The 13454-nt window shown below is 35.0% G+C and overlaps 1 protein-coding gene across 14 annotated transcripts in view; it reads right to left on the reverse strand.

The window, feature by feature from the left end:
- POK (Vps52 / Sac2 family) overlaps positions 1 to 13454 on the reverse strand; it is a 227940-nt gene that overhangs the window by 64280 nt on the left and 150206 nt on the right. For all 14 annotated transcript variants that reach the window (XM_089788133.1, XM_089788132.1, XM_089788137.1 and 11 more), the window contains 8 exons: positions 7203 to 7283; positions 6687 to 6830; positions 6384 to 6475; positions 2940 to 3021; positions 2435 to 2617; positions 1980 to 2095; positions 1818 to 1876; positions 1526 to 1626 (listed from right to left, as the gene is read on the reverse strand). In XM_089788133.1, coding sequence (XP_089644259.1) covers positions 1526 to 1626; positions 1818 to 1876; positions 1980 to 2095; positions 2435 to 2617; positions 2940 to 3021; positions 6384 to 6475; positions 6687 to 6830; positions 7203 to 7283 — 858 coding nt within the window. The remainder of the gene's footprint in view (positions 1 to 1525; positions 1627 to 1817; positions 1877 to 1979; positions 2096 to 2434; positions 2618 to 2939; positions 3022 to 6383; positions 6476 to 6686; positions 6831 to 7202; positions 7284 to 13454) is intronic.

Below are 13454 nucleotides of genomic sequence, written 5' to 3' on the forward strand. Positions count from 1 at the left end.
AAAGACACAAGTAACACATAAAGAACCACGAATCCCTGCAAGTACACATAGGATTTGATAGATGCCCACTTGCAAAGCCTCCTCAGTCGTTGCCTCTCCTCATGAAAATAATATATTTTGAGTACTTGGTAAATATCCAATGTTGATATCATGAAAGGCCAGTACTCAAAAGTATTTGGTAAATATCATGTGTTTATATTTTGAAAGGTCAATACTCATGATATCAAACATGATATCAAAATGGTGGAGATCTTCTAATCTGAGATATCCTTAAAATTTGTCATTCCTAATATTACCAATGGTGTAATATCTATCTTGTGATTATCCTCCATAGCTAAGAGGGAATGTTATTGTTTGGTAGCTTCAATTGAATAAACCCATGACACCAAACTACATATATATATATAGTTAAATAATCAATTGTTATAATAATTAAAAAATAATTAATAGACATGTCCCATGAAGGGACATTTCTCTCCATGTCTTATCCACAATATAAGAGAGAGATTGCTACCCTTGGAAAACATATACCGAAGAGGCAATGTTAATACATTTGCAGCAATCCTGATAAATCAAAACAAAAGACACGTTTTAGAGCCTTAAAACACGAAGAAATTTGTAGGTTATCCCTAATTTTTACAAGTCAAACATTAGAGATGATAGTGTTATTTTTTACAATCTGGCTGTCCAAAAACGGCTTGAACCATAGGGTACGGCCAGAAGTCCCTGACACAGCTAGTAGAATCCTAGGAATCCCCTAGCCATTCTGGGAACTTTTCGCTGTCCCCTACATCCTCGACCACTATTAGGAGTCATTTCTGATACCGTTTCTAAATTTTGTAGAAAAGAGTACATGAGGGGGCGAGGAATTGATGTCCCTGCATCCTTGTACTGTCCCTGGGATGGGAGCGAGTCAAAAAACCCAAGGGACACGTTCCCGTGGAGCATAGCCTCAAAGTTATTGTTTCATTGAACAAGTAATTCATTCTTGCATTCCCCAAGAACAAAACAGCATTTAAAGTACGATTCAGATATAACTGACAAAGAATAAGAATGGCAAATTAAGTTTTACTATAAAAGAACAAATCAATTTAAATTCTTCTAAGTTCTGTACTAGTTGGGGGTCATTTATTTAGGTTTACCCAATATGTATACTTTATTTTCTCTGTTTTCTCACTTTTTTTGTTTTTTTACATCTAGGGCCTTTTGTACCCTTGCCCTTTGCTTATGTACCAGATGTGAATTCTAGCCTCTTTTATCAATTACATGGACATCCGTGAACATTAATATTGTTTCTTTCTTTCATTCATTCTTTCTATGGTGATGTATCTTAATGATGTATAGAAAAGAAATGATTTTAGTCTAAATCTTTCAAACAAAAAAAAACTAGAAAGAACCTTCTTCTCATCGAAGAAAAAAGCATTTCCAAGTAAACAGTGTGAAAACATTTGACTGCGTAGACATACAAAACCAAATCAAATAGTGATGACTTCTATCACATTGACCTGCTCTTATAAATGATTACCTGGTGATGGTGTGTTATACGGATCATGAGCATAAGTCCAATTGCATCAAAGAAATTGGGGAGAATAGCATTAAAATGCTCATCAATTACTGCGAATGGTCCTGCAGATTTCAACAGAAGAACAAAGTACTGAGTGCACGAATAAAAACACTGCTGCACTTATACAGAAGGGAGTGACAGCTTGAATAGCACACACTGAAGTATTATGATGATCCCAATCTCCAGAGACACACCAGCAGATGCCTCTATTCATACACACATAATGATCTGTCACGAGACTTCCAAATTATACCTGAAAATATTTCATAGAAAATTGCATCTTCTCCAAAGAAGTTGTGGCTGAACAGATACCTGTGGAAAGACATAAGCATAATATGGGAAATAACAAATGAAAGATCATCCTTCGGAAAAAAAAGATCCAGACAAAAAGAATTCAACCAATGCACTTTCATACTCAGAAGTAGCTGTATCCATAAGTAGTTTGTGCAGGCTTCGGAAGAGAACTTCATATGGATATTTGGCACCACTTGCTTCAGCTATATGAGGGATCAAGGCAGGCTGATCAATTTCCTGTAGAAATATTCTTCATTAAACTTGATGTAATTTGCCTAGAATAGTGTGACAATACAAATACGAAACAAAATTCCTATGAAGGCACATGGTCGTTGCACTAGTGAATGGCAGCAGGATAACTTTTACAAGAGGAAAGGCATGGGTGAGCTGTGAGACCAATAATAGAAGGAAAATAGAAACTCGGCAAAAGAAAAAACCAAACAGATAATTGCAGATAAGATCCTGATGAAAGAAACAAACAAAGACTAACAAAAGCCACTAAAGATGAAACTGAAGACAAAAAATGCACTATAATGTGACAGACTGTAATAATAAGAATTTCAATGTAAGAAGCACCTTAAGAATATTGAATCGGTCACCCAATGCAAATACAGCTGATCGGTTCTTCAATGGTTCCCTTGCTCTAGAAAATAAGCTTGTATTCCTTGTATCAATTCCAATCAAGTCATTTGCAGATGCTATATCCAGCTGCAATTTCTCTAGTGCTTGTATGTATGCACGAAAATGAGCACTGAGTACCTACACAGTGGTCACTAAATTTTAATAACATTTTAGAAGTTCTGAGAGAATGTCCCAAGAAGACAATTTTCATAATTCAATTAGAGATTAAAACACAACTGTACCCTGAGAATCCATATAAAATTATGCTAACATATATATTTAGAGAATATTTATAATTGCCTCATCAAAGAAACCCATATTGATATTTTAAATGATGTCTATAAACCCAAACCATATTTTCAATATTAAATTTGTAACTTGATTATTTTCAAATCTTGTGACTTCTTATAAATGCAAGGAAAAATTTGAATATGTAATGGGCATTAACAGAACTGCGTACCTTGTTCAATGTGTCTATATATGCTAAGCGAACATCATGGTAGACCTCTTTTCCATGTTCCTTAAGAAATGCAGCAATATACCTGGACCTCAAATACCAACCCTTAGCATTTCATGAAAACTATATGATATCAGATTAAAAAACAACAAATCTGTTTATATGAATGATAGGTACTGACTTTGTATCCTGCTTATATATAATACAGGAAATGGCCTTCCTGAATTATACCAATTTGAAGTGTAATTCATGAATATGTTTATTGTTTTTATAGCAGGACAATGGCCTATGTATCATTCTTGACCAATTACAATCAAACAAAATTGCACATGAAATCCTCAATATAAAGAGATCTCAAATAACCAGGCACATGACAGATACAATCTATAATAGAGCAGTTGAATATTCATCAGTAAATTAGCATGTAAATCTACGATCTGTTTCCATTTTTTTGTAGCAGACTGTTAGAGGCAAGTTCAGGATTCAAACATGTAAACAACAACAGATTCAAATGGGAGGGGATTTATCTTACAAGTTTGAGATTTTCCAAAAGGCTCATATATTAATTACAAGAAATGGCTTTCCTGAAGTAATTACACACTTTTCTATTGACAGGAAAGTTAAAGGTAACTATACATCACAAACTGTACCAATTTTAAAGTGTAATTCATGAAGATGTTTATTGTTTATTATAGCAGGACAATGGCTTATGTATCTTTCTTGACCCATTACAACAAACTAATTGTACATGAAATCCTCAATGTCAAGAAATTTCAAATAACCAGGTGAGTGGTAAATATGCTATATAATGGAGTGGCTGAATGTTCATCACTAAATTAGCATATACAACTACAAACTGTTTTCACTCTTATTTTAACTGATTGTTAGAGGCAAGTCCGGGATTCAACCAAAACAATAACAGATTCAAATGGGAGGACGTGTATTTCACAAATTTGAGATTTTCCAAAAGCCTCATTACAATCCAAACAAAGGAATCAATATATATATATATATATATATATATATAGAGAGAGAGAGAGAGAGAGAGAGAGAGAGAGATGGCCTAACACAAATATAACTTTCTACCAGATGGTGTGGATTTTGAAAAGTATCTTCCATCAGCTAAATAATCAGAGGAAAGAATCAGCTGGAAAACTAACTTTACTAACCAGAACTCTTTATAACCACGCTACCAAAAATTATTGCTGTCTTCAAACATTCAATAAACACATTACCATGTATAATCACAGGCCTACTGAATAAAATCTGCCCTTCTCATAAACATAAGAGTATTGTATCGAACTCTTAAATGTATATCAGATTTAGATAGAAGGAATTTTTAAATTTATTTCAAGTTATTTCCTTGATTATAATATCTCTAATATTGCCACCAATATTGTGTTTGCAGAATTAGAACGAAAGATCAAATCAGACTTGAGTAAGTATTGCTGCTGTTGTATCTTGTATTCACACACTTGTATATCTGTATTTTCCAAGATGGAAATATATATATATATATATATATATATATCACTCTTATTGGACATGTCTCATGCAGAGACATGTCCCTGCATGGACATAGTCCACATAGGAACATGCCTCTCTATGAGGCATGTCTCACCCGATTAGAGTAACGTTTCATAATAACTAATATCTGTGATACATCACACATTACTGTGATGCTCACATAGCTGCTGTTTCACTATGTTTACTGCTGTAGTAATATCAGTCCAATAACAATGTTTACAACTGAATGCTTTCTTGGCATAATTCTATGTCACATCTCTTTTTCTAACTAAATTAATAGGGGTCTTGTTTCTTTAATTCATATGGGCTAAGGTAATTAAGCTAGCAAAATGATTTAATAATAATATTTCAAGTAGGTTCCAATATTTTTATTTCAAAAAATTGTAAACAAAACTTTAATATTATTATTTCAGTAACGTGGCAATATAAATGGAACATTGTACAGCCTTATCTAATATTTTATTAAAAATGGTTGTTAAGCACATTTAAAGAAAATTTGGAGGGAAAACAAAATTCAGATTAGAAGGACCAAAAAGAAAATTATTCACTGTTTATGAATCCCAGTTTTTTTAATTATCCAATAGCTTTTGGGCTTATGTTCATCTAATTCTCCTCATTACAAAAACCTTTGGTATGCTGAGACTTGGAAGATGAAAACACTCTAGTTTCTAAGCAAGAGCAGTGGACAAAAAGCCTCTTGTTGTCAACTCCTTTGAGACAGTTTCATCCAGGTATCACAGTTGAGCCGACAAGATTGTAGTGTATTTCCATTTTCCACTCAGTGTAAACTACTTATATTTGCATTTCAGTGTATTGTGTTTATTTTTCGTATTTCGTTCTGCCAAGAGCTACTGCTATAGTACCCTGTCATTATGATATGTATTTATAATACCAGATTGCAACAGCGTATGAGCTCTTGCATTCTTATCAAAGTGTTGTTCAAATATTTCTATATTTTTATGAATATGTTATTCCAAAATGTAAATGTGATTGTTGATGTTTAGTTTATGATGACAATCATTTAAATGAGATTTTAGTATATAAATGTGTCAATTAGGGTTTCAATTTGAATCTTTTTGCATCTCTATTTGGTGCTGCCATTTGACAGCAATTTATATTCACTTATTTGATGTTTAATTAGCGGTGCATTTATGTGTGAGGAGTTCATCATTTTGTGTGAGGGTTACAACAACAAATATTGGCACCAGATGCTGCCGTTCAATATTTCATAAAAGGGGGAATTGAATAGTAAATGAAGTCCTTCAGATCCTCCTTGCAGACTTAGTCTGATACATGTTATTTCTAGTTTGACCAGTGGTGCATTTGTGTGTGAACGGTTCACCATTTTGTGAAAGGGTTTCCATTTCAACAATAAATATTGGTATATATGCTACCATTTGATATTTCATTAAAAGCGGCATTGCATACTAAATGAAGTGCTTCAAAACCTCACTGCAGATCTAGTATGATAGTAGTGAGATTGATCTTCTGAATACCATGAATTGACACTGGTCAGCCACTTCCTAGGAGGACCAGCATATATAGAAAGCTGAAGAAGGGGCTTGCCCACTGGTTGAGGCGAAACAAAGGGACTGGTTTGCAGGTGGAAATGGCATGATCGTAGAGGGATAGTCATTGAATGTTAAGTGTAATAGATAATGATTTGATTTTATCGATTGGACTTATCTGACCGAAGCTACAAATCTTTAACAGTGTAGCCACAGGAGATTCATTTCAGAATCAGATTCTGGTACATTTTGTACCCGGAAAAGCCCGAAAAAATCCCACAATTGAGTAACATCACCAAAAGGAAAAGCTTTAATGTTTAAGTCATCAGTTATGAGAAGCCATGGCTAAAGGTCAGTAGCAAGAAGGTTATAACTTCTAAACAAAAACTGAAAATCCTCATAAGTGACTTACTTGTACTTGAGTAGAACATTTTGTTGTAAGATCTGAATGTTTGTTTTAGGCTTCTTTAGAGCTTGAAGCTTCTGAACAATAAAATCAAAACCCTACAAACAGAAGCGTAAGAAGGTTATAAAAAAAATTTATCACTCCTTATGGAATTTAGCTTTAGATAAAATCTACAATAATGCAGTGTAACAGTGGTTAGCATTTCCAGGCCTGTCAATTAAACTGTAATAAGGTTTTGATCAAGCAAATGAATCAATAACTATGCTTGGATAAGACCAGAATTTGATTCATCATGCAGTTTCCACAAACCTTTGAAACTGCTTTCTGACGAAGCCTCTCTAGCTCTGGTTCTACATCCTTTAAAGCTGCAGAAGTCTTTGCCATGGGATCCACCTCAACATATTTCAACTTCTTACTTAAGATTTGTAAAGTTTTCACATATTCTTCATTTACCTAGACATACATGCAATCATTCAGTGACTCTCACATTGTCATTAAGCTTAATAGAAATTAGAAATACCTGCAGGAAGATTTATATTTAATTTGTCCATAATACATGAACAAACACAGGCACATATATGATTGCTCAAGAGTCATTGCACAGCCATCAACTTAAAAGATGCATGCAGAACTAATGTCAAGCAGATAAGTTCCTACAGTAGATGGTGCACAAACAATCTAGCTCAGATTGCTTGTGCCTGAAAGCCATTGAACCATTTAAAGTTATCGTACCACAGTTGATGCTTCTATCCAATTATAGATAAATAAATTTATAGTATTGGCCTCAAAGAAAAATTATTTCTTCACAATTTAAATAGGAACTACCTCTCCATCCACAATAGTGTCAATCATCTTTGGCGGAACAACAATGTCTTCAATAAACTTTGCTAAGTTCAGCTCAGCTACCTGCAAATATGAAAATAGCTTATTCTTAATATTGTTGGACCAATCATCTGAAGAATACAAATGTGTCGAAAAAAATTCTATTGTGCAAAACTGACATTTTGTAAAATGAATTGTTGAGAATTCATGGCAGAAATAGGAAACAAAAGAACCTATGCTTTGAAGTATTTGCTAACAGTTATGTACAATTCAACTCTATCGACTGTGGGGGTATTGTCCCATCAATACCACTTCTGCCATAAAGATCAAATTGATGGAACAGGGAAGTATTTCATCCTCCTCCATCCACCCTGATCTGCTCTCCCCACTGGAGTCCAGCTTTCAGCAATACTCGCAAGTCTCACTTTAAAAATGATGGATTATTATACATTGAAAGGTGAAAGATTCCATTAACATTGTACCTAAACCAAGCAGTTTCTTCGTGGTCATCTTTGCCAATATACTACAGGACAAGGTCAGAGCTCACTGTTGGTTGCAATTTTATTCCCACTAAACTATTTTGGTCATTTAAGGAGTATTAAAGGCTAACTGAATTGTGGAGTTAGTATTCAACTTTTCCTTTCTTGCAATATGCTCTTCTGAAATATTTCTTCCAAATTTGTGATCAGGTTCTCGTGAAATCTATATCTTTTTCTATGAAACGCGTTCTACTGAATATTTTCGTGGCATAATTCTATGCCACGTCTCTTTTTCTAATTACATTAATAGGGGTTTTGTTTCTTTATTTCATATGGGCTAATGCAATAAAGTTAGAAAAATGAGTTATAATTATATTTCAAGTTCATTCCAATAATTGTATTTCAAAAAATTGTAAGAGAAACTTTAATATTATTATTTCAATAAAGTGGCAATATAAATGGGACATTATACGGCCTTATCTAATATTTTATTGAAAATGGTTGCTAAGCACATTTCAGGAAAGTTTGGAGGGAAAACAAAATTCAAATTAGAGGGACCAAAAAGAAACTTATGAAGAGAAGAAAATTACTAAAAGAAAATTATTCACTGTTTATAAATCCCACTTTTATGATTTTCTGATAGCTTGTGCACTTATGTTCATCTAATTCTCCTCCTTACAAAAACCTTTCGTATGCTGAGACTTGGAAGATGAAAAAACTCAAGTTTATAAGCAAGAGCAGTGGACAAAAGGCCTCTTGTTGTCAACTCCTCTGAGGCAGTTTCATCCAGTTATCACAGTTGAGCCGACGAGATTGCAGTGTATTTCCATTTTCCACTCACTGTAAACTACTTATATTTGCATTTCAGTGTACTGTGTTTATTTTTCGTATTTCAGTCCGCTAAGAGCTACTGCTATAGTACCCTGTCATTATGATATCATTATGTATTTATAATAACAGTTTACAACAGCATATGAGCTTTTGCATTCTTATGAAAGTGTTGTTCAAATATTTCTATATTTTTGTGAATATGTTATTCCAAAATGTAAATGTGATTGTTGATGTGTAGCATTGATTATTCTGTAGTTTATGATGACAACCATTTAATTGAGATTTTAGTATTCACGTGTCAATTAGGGTTTCAATATGAATCTTCCTGCATCTATATTTGATGCTGCCATTTGACAGCAATTTATATTCACATATTTGTAGTTTAATTAGCAGTAGATTTATCCATGAAGAGTTCATCATTTTGTGTGAGGGTTACAACAATAAATATTGGTACTAGATGCTGCTGTTCAATATTTCATAAAAGGGGGCATTGAATACTAAACAAAGTCCTTCAGATCCTCCTTGCAGGCTTAGTCTGATACATGTTATTTCTAGTTTGACCAGTGGTGCATTTGTGTGTGAGTTACTGAAAGGGTTTCCATTTCAACAATAAATATTCGTATATATGCTGCCGTTTGATATTTCATTAAAAGCGGCATTGCATACTAAATAAAGTGCTTCAAAACCTCCCTGCAGATCTAGTATGATGCTAGTGAGATTGCTCTTCTGAATACCATGAATTCACACTGGTCAGTCGCTTCCTAGGAGGAATAGCATATAGAGAAAGCTGAAGAAGGGGCTTACCCGCTGGTTGAGGCGGAATTCAGGGACTGGTTTGCAGGTGGAAAGGGCATGATCATAGAGGGATAGGTTTGAGCCTGTGTACCTAAGAATTGGGGTTTCACAAAGAAATAAGTAAACACATAAGAGAAATTAACTGCTTGTAGAAGTAACCAAACTCTAATGGTACTACAGGTTTTTAAGGAAATGAATGTGCATACCAAATACTTAATGGAACTCAAGAGGCATAATTTTTATGTGTTACTATACCTCAATCACATGAAGTCAGTTTTGAAATGCCAGCCTTAAGTCAGGTCCAGTTATATGGGGCTCAGGGGCAGACCATTAAAGGTATATGCAATATGTTCCTAATATCCAGCCCTTTGAAAAGGTTCCGTACTAAATTTGGGGTGAATTCATTCATTTTGCCTGGGACGTGTAAGTCTTTTAGTTACAACATTTTACTCACATTTAATTGCTTTGAGGTCTTTGGAAGTTCTTGAAGTGAGATCAGAACTAGTGAAAATCAGGCACCTACTTCAGCATCACTGTGATTTTCCAAACCCTCTACAAGATGAAATGCTTGTAAGCCAAAGACAAAAAAAATTGAAAAGAAAAGAAAAGCAATATCAAGAGGAAAAGAAGAAACCAAAGGAACAAAAGAAAATGAAAAGGAAAGAAAAGTAAAGCAATTTCGCTTAGGATGTGTGAATATCTCTACCAGTGCTACTCAATAAAAATCACTAAAGGTAGAGAAATGTCCGTGGTTGACCGCAACAATAACCTCATCAAGGCTATGGACACTTGATGGCAATGTGGTTCTATCCAAGATGCTTTTGGAGTAAGGATATATTAAAATTAAAAGTCCAATGAAACTAAAAAGATTTCAAGGTTCTTGTTGAGCAAGGAACAAATAACTTGCACATATCTAAGTGACTGGGGATTAAGGTTCTTAGCTCAATTCGTGGTTCCTCTCATTTTGAGTACAATTCCTAGTCATTGGATAGGTGAAAAGGGGATTAATCGAGGGTTCTTGATTCTAAGTAAGTTCTATTGTTAAAATGTTCGGGAGCATTTCTTTGGGTGGGTGCTAGATGTTGTTAGGTTTTCACATCATTGTCCCATTGCAAATTGGAAAGAAAAGAAAAGCAATATCAAGAGGAAAAGAAGAAACCAAAGGAACAAAAGAAAATGAAAAGGAAAGAAAAGTAAAGCAATTTCGCTTAGGATGTGTGAATATCTCTACCAGTGCTACTCAATAAAAATCACTAAAGGTAGAGAAATGTTCGTGGTTGACCACAATGATAACCTCATCAAGGCTATGGACACTTGATGGCAATCTGGTTCTATCCAAGATGCTTTTGGAGTAAGGATATATTAAAATTAAAAGTCCAATAAAACTAAAAAGATTTCAAGGTTCTTGTCAAGCAAGGAACAAATAACTTGCACATATCTAAGTAACTAGGGATTAAGGTTCTTAGCTTAATTCGTGGTTCCTCTCATTTTGAGTACAATTCCTAGTCATTGGATAGGTGAAAAGGGGATTAATTGAGGGTTCTTGATTCTAAGTAAATTCTATTGTTAAAATGTTCAAGAGCATTTCTTTGGGTGGGAGCTAGATGTTGTTAGGTTTTCACATCATTGTCCCATTGCAAATTGGGACCCCCTCTGTTTGCTAAGTAGGTCTAGATAGTAGAGTGAGTCTAGCAGCAATCTAGGATCTAAAAGGCATTATTTGCGTAGTGGTTGAAAAATTTGCAAAATTTGGCTATGTCTGGAAGTCATAAATAAAAAAGAAATTTGAGCTAAGGGAGAGTAAATTTTGACCAAGTGTGGAATGAGATGAAGCACCTCTTCACTCTAAGTGAAGGAGGGGAAGCACTTCTTCTTTTCAAGGGAAGGAGAGGAAGCATCTCAGCATCTCAAATGTCAAATGAGAGGAAACACCCCTTTGTGACTCAAATAGGGGTATAGGAAGCCTCTTTTGGTCTCTAGTTTAGTTAGCAAAGCACCTCCTTGTCTCATATTATAATCAGAGGAAGCATTTTCCAGTCTCAAGTTTGATTGGATGAAGCACCTCTTTGTCTCATTAAAGGTAGAGGAAGCACCCTTGCCTCTCATGTTAGGTAAAATAAAAATGGAATCAAAGTCTGATCCTAGGAGAAAGAGATAAAAACTCATAACAAAGGTCCAAGATGCTAAGTGGTAAGCCCTCAATGTTCAAAGTTAGAGGCCTTGGGCCCATAAAACTGTTTTAATGACAATGTATAAAGCTCTTTGTGAGATTTGTCTAATTAGATGGGATAAGACCCTAACTAGGCCTCCAAAACCAATGTCAAGACCTTAAAGAAGCCCAGATTTAAGGGGCAGTGATAATACTTGCAGCTTGGGGCCTTAAAAACTTATTGGTTAGAGCTCCAAATTCGAGATAAAGGTTCCTTAAATACTATTTGCAGGCTCAACAAACTAAATCAGGCCGTATAACAGATGAAATGTGTGGATAAATGGCCTTAATAGACCCCAAAACTGATCATCTAGGTGATGACTTGCATTGGAGTTTGAACTTAGGACATATGGTAAAACATGTGGCTCTCTTTGGGCCCAAAAGCCAATCAGATATGAGTACTAAACCAACTAAACCCTGTTCTAAATGTAGCGTGTGGGCTAAGAACATTAAAATGAATTTATAGTTTGACTTGGGGCCTGCCCTATGCAAGCATATGGTTAATTCAGGGCTAATTGAGCCCAGATTTGGGCACAAAAATCAATGAAATAAATGCCCATGCCTAGCATGTAGCTTCAGCTAGCTAAATCAGATCCGTATAATATAACGTGTGGGCCAAAAATGGATTGATAGGGCCTAAATCTGAAATATCTGTCACTGAAATTCAAAATAAGGGCTCTAAACTCAAAGTGCAGGTGCTGAAGAAGAAACGAGTGGTCTTATTAAGCCCATTGAGCCTAAATTTCTAAGAAAAACAACCTTGGCATGCAATGTATGGGTTTAGTCATTTGCATAAAGGCATTCTTGTTTACATACATGGAACTTCATCGCATGAATCATAGTCCTCTGAATGCTTCAGTTTACTGATCACTAGAAAATCCATCTTGACATGGTCTATTCCATCTGAATCAAAATCAACTGAAGCATATCCTCTATCTGCTCCCTTTGTCACAGAAGCATACTTTGATTCATATTAATATGAGTGAAAGTACTGAAATGTGGGTTTATCTCCAAGTTCGGTTACATTAGACATTCATGCTAATGTGGCTCCCTTCTGAAGCTCCAAGTTCATGCATCAACCTCTTTGACTTCCAAGTTTAAATCTGATGGATGTGCCAGACTCCCTCTTGTTATAGAAGGATACTCATAATTCTGATCATAGAAGATAGCTTGCTCCAATATCCTCACTTTATCTAGCATGAACATCAGATGACTAATGAATCCTAGATCAAAACTTCTTTGGACCTACTGTCATAAGATTGAATCTATACACACACACACACACACACACACTAATGCTCCATGATAATAATAGTAAAGAATAGACATCAAATGTTTAAGGCCAATAGGCCATACAAACATTTGATTCCATCGATTGGATCATCCGATCGAAGCTACAATCATTAATAGGATACGATAGCTTAAAGTGATTAATTTCTAGGTCTGATATAAATCACAGGAGTATGATTTCATGCAACAATAGTGAATACCTTATTTTTAGTCCCGATTTCATATGATAATATCAGAGATTTGATGTTGGTATTGCAGGCTCCAGGTATGGAGAAAGAAGCTGAACTTCAAAGCCAAAGCTTCAAACCAAGACAAGAGGTGGCCAAGAGCTGGAGGATTTGAGTGCAAGCAAGATGTTTCAACGATGGATTCGAGCAATGGGTGCAATATTGAGATCGAAGGACATCAAGATCAAGATCACAAATGGTTCCAAAGTGTTAAAGAGAAGATGATAGACAGTTAAGGATGAGATCTGGTTCATGATCAAAGAACACTACAAAGAAAATCTTTGAGATATTAAGACATGAATGAAAGGCACAAAAAGTTTCAATGGGAGACATGGCCTCCACCTAAGAGGAAATGCTAGATCAAGATGAAGAACCCAACTATTACTAGAAGGCAAGATTCGAGACAAGAACCATTCAAAGAGCT

Source organism: Cupressus sempervirens, chromosome 6 (assembly GCF_028749045.1).
Source record: "Cupressus sempervirens isolate cs-2001-9-10 chromosome 6, ASM2874904v1, whole genome shotgun sequence".
Lineage (NCBI taxonomy): Eukaryota > Viridiplantae > Streptophyta > Pinopsida > Cupressales > Cupressaceae > Cupressus > Cupressus sempervirens.